The sequence below is a fragment of the Cupressus sempervirens genome, chromosome 5 (genome assembly GCF_028749045.1).
Source record: "Cupressus sempervirens isolate cs-2001-9-10 chromosome 5, ASM2874904v1, whole genome shotgun sequence".
Classification (NCBI taxonomy): Eukaryota; Viridiplantae; Streptophyta; class Pinopsida; order Cupressales; family Cupressaceae; genus Cupressus; species Cupressus sempervirens.
In genome coordinates this window covers 370,466,145-370,475,456 of record NC_143122.1, presented here as the reverse complement: position 1 = coordinate 370,475,456, position 9,312 = coordinate 370,466,145, and the positions used below count along the sequence as shown (strand labels likewise).

The following is a 9,312-nucleotide window of genomic DNA, read 5'->3' as shown; positions in this document are numbered from 1 at the left end:
CAAATTAGGAGAAATGGAGAGAGGGCGCAAGGGAACCCTAGATTCGTTACCAGATGTCTTCGTTTCATTTCTGATATGGAACCTAGAAGCAACGCCCATGGAGAAAGCTGAGATAGTTTCGAAAAAAGACTTTGATTTGACAGCCGAAGTCGAAGGGTAGGGTAAAGGAAAAATTTTTAGATCTGGCTCCATAGGAGCCCTAGAAGACTGCGAGGCCATATGAACAACCTCTACCGAGGGGCAAGTTTTAAATATAGAAATTAAATGCAAATAAAGGAAGGAGCACACCTAGCATGAGGAAGGAGAACGAACGCTGGTAGTGAGCAAAGAACTGGAGGGAGGGGGGGGAAGGGGGGGGACGAGCACTGAGAATGCAGAAGCAGATCGCCAAAAAAGAGCTTTTATACCTATTTAAATATATTCTACTTCTTATAATGATTGAATACAAAATACTCAGTCAACTAAATTGAAAATGATAAATAGAAAATACAATATTCAAAGATTAAAAAAATTCATAGTCAATAATCATGTTTCTAGATTCAACTTTGTAAAGAGATTTTTACATCCACTTTTCCCATCACACCACATGATCTACCAACCTAAAAGATCACATTACATAAATACAAAATAACTTATAATTTATGATATATATATATACTTACTTTAAGAAATTATTTTCTTTTGAAACATAATAATAAAATAGAAGAAATATAATATTTATCTTAAATAAATAATATTATCTAAAGTAATATTTAATTAAATATGGCCAAGAAAAATTAATCTATATCAAACGTAATGATTCTATTTTAAAACAATATAACAAAAGAAAGAATCTTCATCTATAATCATATTCAAAAATAAATTAATAATAATACAATCACGATTGATATTTAATTGAAATGTATGATTCATCACAATGAATTATTTATTTATAATGCATGATTGTTGTATATAAGATATTCACAAAACGTAAATACACTATTAATTCCATTTACAAATTATATTTTTAAAAAAAAATGTAAAAGCAAAATATCAATGGCATATCTAAGAGGACAAAAATCTGTCGTGGCCATTAAATCAAATGCTTCACACCAAAAGTATTGGACCCATTGAAAGCAACCGCAGCTAGATAAATTTACTTTCTCAGGAGTCGTGATGGTCTTTTGCACCTCAAAAAGTAAAAATAAATCATTGATTTCATGAATAATGAGCCGCCGTTTATTAATCCATCATCTTAAAATGTTTTTAATAAAGAAGTTCAGAAATGGTACCGTTACACTTGTAAACAGATCACCCAATTTACTATAAAAAGCTTGCAATCTCTTATCCTGATGATGGATCACAGAGTTGATCCGAAACATGTTAAAAAAACAAACACAATTAAATCCAGAAGCAAAAGTTAAAAAAATATAAAAAGCTTATTTAAGTGGAAATATTGTACGCTTCAAATCCAAGGGTTTGTACCCACTGAATAAGGTTTGGCGCTCCTTCAACAAAACTGATTGTTTTGTTTTCTTCCTCTTTCTCTGCTGCTCCATTAACATACAGCGACATTATCGCATTCCATCCTCCCTGTGTTGGATGTTCCGAGTCCCAGAAGAACCTTTCATCTACGTTGGAACACACTTCATACAAAGCCCTGCCTCTTTCGTCCATCTCTCCGCACATTTCAATCCCGCCTTTCACGGCACAGCAAGGCACGAACAATTCCACAAAACCTGTCGCATAATTTCAAGAACAGAGATGTATTTATATTTGACAAGGCAGAGGTTTTGAGGTTTAATCCACAGAACAAAAGGCAAGGATTTTGAAGTACCGAATTGTGCAGGATTAAAGAAGATATAATGAGCTGCAGAAAACAAATCTGAAATTACGATGGACAATTCCTTGAGATCCGATTTGAGGATTCCTGCGCTCTCTCTCAATAATCTTGTATGAAGAGCTACAAAGTCATCATAGCTGGAATCGCAGGATGTTTTGCCGATCTTAGGGGCGCAGCCAAATGGACCAACGTTACTCACCACAAAATTTCTGAGCCCGCTTTTATATAGCTCTCTCACAGCGTCGACTATCCCGCTTACTACAGGTTCCGCCCAATCCATTAGTCCCTGTAAATGAACTCACAAAGTTAGAAAATATTGATGTTCTGGAGCTTTTGCAGGCGAAAAAGGAGTCATCTTTTCATGAATTACCTCAAGGGATCCGTTTCTGCTACGAAGGAATGAACCGTAGTCGTTTCCGGCAACGGAGATAAGAACTACAGACCGCGAGAACTTGTGAGAATCGAACCCGTGACTTCTTCCCATGAGCTTCTTAAATTGCTTCACCTGTTGTGCAACTGTTATGAATCCGTAGTCTCGAAATATTCCGCTGCCTCCCACTGCAAAATTCACTCCTTTTACAATCTTCTTTGCATTGGCTTTACAGTCATGACTTTTTAACTGTTCATAGGCTATAGGAACAGGAAGCCCTAAAATTTGCGCTGCATACAACACAACCACATAACAATATGATAAAGCGCCTTGCTTGAAACCCTAAATTTCACGATTTGAGAGTAGAAGGAAAGTTTACCCCAAAAATCAGTCTGGATTTTTCCAGAAGAAAATCTGCCTGTCGGATATCCAGGCCAGGTGAAACCGTACGGTTTTCTCCACGTCCGGTTTTCGCTTTGATTGTACGGACTGCGATTTCCTGTGTCCGCATAAGAGTCTCCGAACACAAACAGCGCCTGAGCCTTTTCCGCACTATATCTCCCTGCAAATCAATCAATTTTAGCGAGGAACATATCAAGAAGGTACAGATTTAGGAAAATTTGACTATTTGTAAAATTCACCCGCAAATAAAGAGAGACTAATTATCAGAAACAGCACGCGAGAAAACATGGCGTCCATAGCTCTCTCTAGTGTGAGACACAATGTATATATCAATGTTCAAGTGTATGCGTATGCTGTGATTATTTCAAAATACAAGAGCGTATGGCCTTGAATCTTCTTACCTACCTTTCTTAGGCTTTGTTATTCTCAGTCCGCGATTTGGCATGTATAGTAATAGATTGTAATCGTTTGAATTATAAAGGCTTTGACGTCATGTGGATGAATGGAAGCTCAGGGATGAAATCAGAGTGGATGACGTCATAGAGGCAATGCGTTACTGGCTGTAGAAGCGGGCTTATTAGTCCCTCAGGTAACTTTTGTTTTCCTTTGCCTCCTTCGATACTAATTTTTTCCAGACAAATGCAATAACCAAAGTTTGTAATGCAGATTTAGTAAATTAATTATGATTTGCTATTTTCAAATTTCTGATTGATGTTTATGTCGTGCAGCGTGCATATGTGTGAGAATTTTAACTTGAATATTGGAGAATTAGAATATTTTTAACTGTTAACAAAGAACTAATCAGATTTTACTAATGGATTGTGGAAATCAAAATAACATTCAGTTAACAAAAAGTTAACAAATAAATAATAGAATTAATTTTTTAAAAGTATTTATATGTTCATTGTTGTTCTATGTTTTAAAAAATACTAAATGAAGTAATTATATTTAGGAAGATAGTGTTAATCTAAAATAAATTGTAAAAGAAAGTAGTTTGTGTAAAAGAAAGTAGTTTGTGAAAATCTTATGTGTAGATAGTTTTCATTATCTATAAAGCGTGAGATTAAAAAATATTTCGATTTTGTAATTTTTTCACATTAAGTTTTAAATCATATGCTACACAATTTTATAAAATAAATATAATTTTTCTCATCAACTTCATCAAGATTCATTAGTATTATTACGTTGTGATTGATTATTATTATGTTTTAATATTGAGTAGATTCAAACCCAAGACCTCCCACATAGGAGGCTCACAATTTATTGTTGTGTCTTTTATAAATATTATTATTGCATATATACCATGTTATCATAAATAAATTATAATATGAATATAAAATTATTTTTATAATAATAATATGTAATAACATTTCTTAAACTATTATATAATATAAATAATATCATTTTAAAAGTATTTTTAATTGAATGAAAAACATATATTATTAAAATATTAAAAAATTAAACCAACCCACTTACATTAAAAAAATAATGAACATTAATGAATCATATTCACCTTGATAAAAAATAACTCTTAAAAATATAAGAGCTAAATGAATTCACCCAACCAAATCTTACAAAAATAAGTTCTAAAAAGTGTAAAGTCAACAATCTTGCATCTATGCTATGCAACATATTAGTTTGATAAAAGAAATCTAAAATTAATTAATTAGAAGCTGAATAATTTAATCACTAGTTAAAATATGAAATTTAAAAAGGATCACAATAATACTTCAGTGTACTAATAGCTGTGGCTAAATAATCAAACCTTTAACTATGAAGTTATCAATCATGAGCCATAAAAATTAATTGTAGACCATGATTTATTTTTGTATTATAATTTTATGTTTTTTTATCAATTACAAATTGGATATATTGCAATATTCTAAAAAATAATTGGAAGGTACACGATTCATCTTATACATATCTTCAAGCTCACACCAAATCAATAAGATGTTGAAGTTGCATAGTACACTATTTCCTAAGGCATCGACTCCAACTCTACAAGAGCTCTTGTTTTAAAGTTGGACAAAATAGAGAGGCGCGAAGGAGCCAAATAAATAGAGGTTGAGAGAGAGGATAGAGTAAAGAAGATGAAAATAGAAAATGAATTCTCTACTTTGTCTCTTTTGTAAAATCATTATACATAAAATAAGATAAATTTTATAGTATTAAAATGAAAAATATTTAATGAAAATTTTATTTTAAAGTTTATATATAGAATTTTATTGGGAGAAATTTCATTTCGTCTATAATTTAAGTCAATTTCTTGTAATTTAAATTTTTGTATTTAATTACAAATTTTACTTAACTTTTGTGCATTTTTTTAGAATTTCTAATATACTTGAGATTTCTTTGATTTTTTCAGAATACATATAATCTATTGATAATAATATTTACAACTATTATAATAGTGATGTTAAAAAAAATCTATTCCACTTTTTTTTCAAATGAATAATGATTAAAAATTTATCCATTAAACCAAGGGAAGTTAAACTAATATAATCAAACAACATATTTTTATAAGTAAAAATATAACCAACCTAATCTTTTGTAATCTAATTAGAATATCTAAAATGAAAGATAAATTACTACTTTTTTGTTAACTATTTTTATATTCATGGCATCATTATCCAGTACATTCAATGTAATCTACATATTGTTTGAAATATATAAAACTTACATGTATCTAGACTCTTAAATAGACGATTCTCAAACATTGTGCTACATTGGCCATTGGAATGCTTATAAAACTGAAATTGAATTCAAGGTAAAATTTGATGCCATTATTGCATTATTTTCAGCTCATTTGAGGCCATGAAATCTTCATACACAAAATTTGATGTGCTATTCATAACAAAATTTTATTCCTCGATGATGAAATCTTCCATCCTTGACTTAGAGCATAAAAATATACATAAAATTCTCTACAAATTGATGTATGGGAATGTACATATATATTCACAATCAATGTGTAAATTGTGTAATGAGATAGAGGGTTTGAAGATAATTGTCATGCATGTGCACAATGTGTGGAAGAAGATGAAATGCACAACTACCTTTTTCAATAAAATACACATAGTGTAGTATAAAGTTTTTAAAAAAAGAGATAGTTAAACTAGAACATCTTTGAAGCCAAGTTATGCTCTTTACAGGAGTCTCTCTATTGTTGTTTTTCCTCATTTTTTAGGCATATCAGCAACCCTAAAAATGGAGGAAATGCAATAGAAATAAGAAATGTTGAATAACATGAGTTGGAGAAGATGAGAATAAACCTCATCTATTGACAAAACTCATTCAAGTTTTATCCTTGAGCAATGTCAATGTTACAATTTCTAGTTAGACTTGAACTAAAATCTAGATAAGAGAGGAAACATGATGAATATGGACCAGTAAGATTTGAAATGTAAGATCTTGATATTTAAGAGAAATGAAATTTAATTGCTAGTTTAGGATTATGTTCTTTCCATCTACTTATAAGTCTTTTTAATAAAATATTTGTATTTGAATGTTTAGTTCCTCCATGTTCTATCTAGTAATAAAAGATAATGAGATCTTAAAGTTAAAGCCATCAGTTTTTGATGCTATATGTGGTAAAAGTTATCCAGGTGGATTCAATACAGATGATATGTACAAAGATTCTACAAATAAGGAGATTAATTCATGTTAAAATTCCAATTCAAACTCTTCAAATGTTAGTTTAATAAAGAGGAAACATCCACCACTACCTCATTTAATCATAACAATAGTTTCATTGAAGTCTTGACCTAGTTGCATGTAAATCTCATATTTATATTTCCTATTAAGTATGTGTCAACCCTCTAACAAAGACAATATATTTATTCAAAGTTATGAATAAAAGAATCATATTTAGTTTGTATTATGCTTTTCATATTGGTATCAGAGCTCATGGTTGAAGATCTTGGAGAGATAGAATGAATGATCACATGGATCATTGTGTTGAATGGTCGAATGGATTGGTTTGTTGAATGGTTAAATGTATCATTGTGTTTGTGAATTTTTTGCCAGAATTCATTCAAGGAGAAGAGTTCACAGAGAAGTTGAATGTGTGAAAGATGAAATTGTGTCAAAGGATATCATGAAAGAGGCAGTGAGAGTTAAATTGAATAAGGTAAGTTAAGTTTATTTTATTTCATGGGGAAAATGGCAGAAGGACAGTAAAAGAAAATGAAAGTTTAATGTAATTTTTGAAAAGAGAAAATAATGCTCTTTTGATAGATTTGTGCAAAGTAGATGAAGAAAATAAAGAATTAGAGGAAAAGATAAAAGTGTTTGTTGAGATTGAAAGGAAAATTAAAGAATTGGAAGAAAATTAAAGATTTTTTATGATGTTAAGAAAAAAGAATGAAATTTTAGAAGAAAAGCTAAAGATATTAGAAGACAATGTGATTGAGATTGAAACAAAATATAGATTTAGAGAATAAAATTAAGAAATTAGAGGAGGAGAATCATTTGTTGAAAGAAGAGAATAAATGTTTAAGAGAAAAACCATTGGTTCATAATGTTTGTTGTAGCATAGAGGATTTGAGCTCATAAGTTATAATTTTGATTATGATAAAGATTTTTTTAAACATATGTGTGATGATGAGCATGTAAAAGTTTTAATGATAATGCAAAAAAAAAAATTGTTTTTATAATAATATTTGTTTGAAGATTATGAATTAAAGAATGGGTTTCAAAGGTAAAGGTTTGGTAAAAAATGAATAAGTGATGACAAATCCACTTAAGCAGACAAGGAGGCCAATGTATGGAGGCCTTGGATATTCCACATGCAAAGGAAAGATGAACATGGGTTCAAGTAAATTAGTTGAAGGAATGAAGACCATGCAATGTGGATATTATCATAGGTCAGGACAAACAAAGGAGAGATGTTGGGATCTAATGTATCCTTGCATTATTTTTAGTTTGAAAGGTCATTGTGAAATGAAATGTTGGAATATAGAGAGAAAGAGTGAAAGCATAAAAATTGATTGTGGATGGAGCTATGGATCAAGATGGAAGAACGTTATAGGTATGATTAAAATTTTGTTTAAGTATAAATTTTTGAATATGAGTAATGAGAATCTAACAAAGTTTGAAGGTTCAAGGAGGATAAAAAATGGTTTGAGAAAATCAGATTTTTTGTCTAACAAGTCACCCATAGAAAATGATTTTGTAGGAAGTTCAAAATTATTATTTTTGAAGAATTGTTGCAGCAGTTGGACAAAGAGAAATGCATTGGATAAGTATTTGAAGCTATAGTTTGAGTAAGGTTTTAGATCCCTTAACACCTATAGTCTAGCTGACGCAAGGAGGCAATGAATAACTAGGACTAGAGGCACTCCTAACTATCTAATCACCTTGTTGAGTAACACAACTAAAGAAAACAATAAAGTGAACAAAAAAGGAGAGAAGAAACAACAAAACACTTTATAGACTCATCTAATTATTATTATACATGCCCAGTTGTAAGGCCTTATGCGTTACAACCAAATATAAAATACAAATTTAAGATCCACAATCCCACTTCAATTCACTCTTTAGCAACTCTACTCTAAACTCTCTAAGTAATTACCTATCCTAAACCTAAACATCCTTATTTATACTTGCTAAAATGGCTTACAGAAGATTCTAGATCATTACATAATAGATAGGCTAACCTTAAAATGGTCTACACACATCCTAAGACAAGATCTTAACATTAAATTCATGATCCAAATTAATTACATAAGTAAACTCGAACTAAGAAATAATCACAAAAAAACTCGGTCAAAGAAGGAACTAAGCATCAATAAATGTCATACTCATTCAGCACATGAAGGAACAATTGACCAATACTTAATAGTTTGGTCATCACTAGCTACACTAACTCGATCATTACTAGCTAGATAACTTGGCCAACAATAGCTACAATAACTTGGCCATCACTAGCTACAATAACTTGGCCAAAACTAGCTACAATAACTTGACCATCATTGAATAGCTCAGTAGCAATAGAAACTTGGAAACCACTGGCACTTGGCTCCAATCAAGAAAAAATGAACAAAGATGAGTAGGATAACAAGACAATCCAAGATTCTCCTGCATGAAACAATCGAGATTGAAAGAAATGATTCTCATGAATCATTGAGATGTCACAACTTGAGTTGAATCAAACTTGGATTGAGAAATCCATGTAGCATATTCAACTGGTGTGTTCATTCATTGCACAAAATATTCATGGTAATCCTTTCCTCTCATCTTTTTACCAACTGTCTGATCCAAAATATGTTCAACCTCTTCAATATTCTTCTTCTAGGATAATCATCAAATAAAAGAACTTCATCATCTAACTCATGATGCTCATACAACTCAGAAACATTAAATATAGGATATATATCCATGTCATTGGGTTACTCAAGTTCATAAATATTACCACTATCAAACTTACTCAAGATTTTACAAGGTCCAAACTTCTTCATCTTTAGCTTATAGTACGTGCCAATAGGAAATCTACCTCTCTTCAAATGAACCAACACCTCCTCACCAAGCTCAAAAACATGATGTCTCCTAGACTTATCAAAATTCTCCTTACATTTATGATTACTTTGTACTAACTTCAACTTCACTTCCTCTTGCAAAGACTTCATAAAACTAGTGAATTCTTCCTCTTTCACACTTCTCTTCTCCTCACCAACAACATCCCTCAAATTTGATACACCTCTAGGTTGTATTCTAGTAA

The 9,312-nt window shown here is 30.9% G+C and overlaps 1 protein-coding gene across 3 annotated transcripts; it reads right to left on the bottom strand.

Moving 5' to 3' along the window:
• Positions 1–1,195: 1,195 nt before the first annotated feature.
• On the bottom strand, positions 1,196–3,069 carry LOC149556289 (GDSL esterase/lipase At5g03610-like). Of its 3 annotated transcripts, none has more exons than XM_089830504.1 (6): positions 3,000–3,069; positions 2,572–2,754; positions 2,193–2,482; positions 1,817–2,108; positions 1,469–1,718; positions 1,196–1,328 (listed from the first exon to the last, which is right to left on the bottom strand). In XM_089830504.1, exons 1-6 carry the CDS (start codon positions 3,037–3,039, stop codon positions 1,274–1,276), a joined length of 1,110 nt encoding a protein of 369 aa, XP_089686630.1. In that variant the 5' UTR covers positions 3,040–3,069; the 3' UTR covers positions 1,196–1,273. The 3 variants fall into 3 exon arrangements, with proteins under 3 accessions (XP_089686630.1, XP_089686628.1, XP_089686629.1); XM_089830502.1 differs by lacking the exon at positions 3,000–3,069 and adding an exon at positions 2,834–2,986; XM_089830503.1 differs by lacking the exon at positions 3,000–3,069 and adding an exon at positions 2,834–2,986 and having other exon boundaries at positions 1,196–1,718.
• Between the last annotated feature and the right edge of the window lie 6,243 nt (positions 3,070–9,312).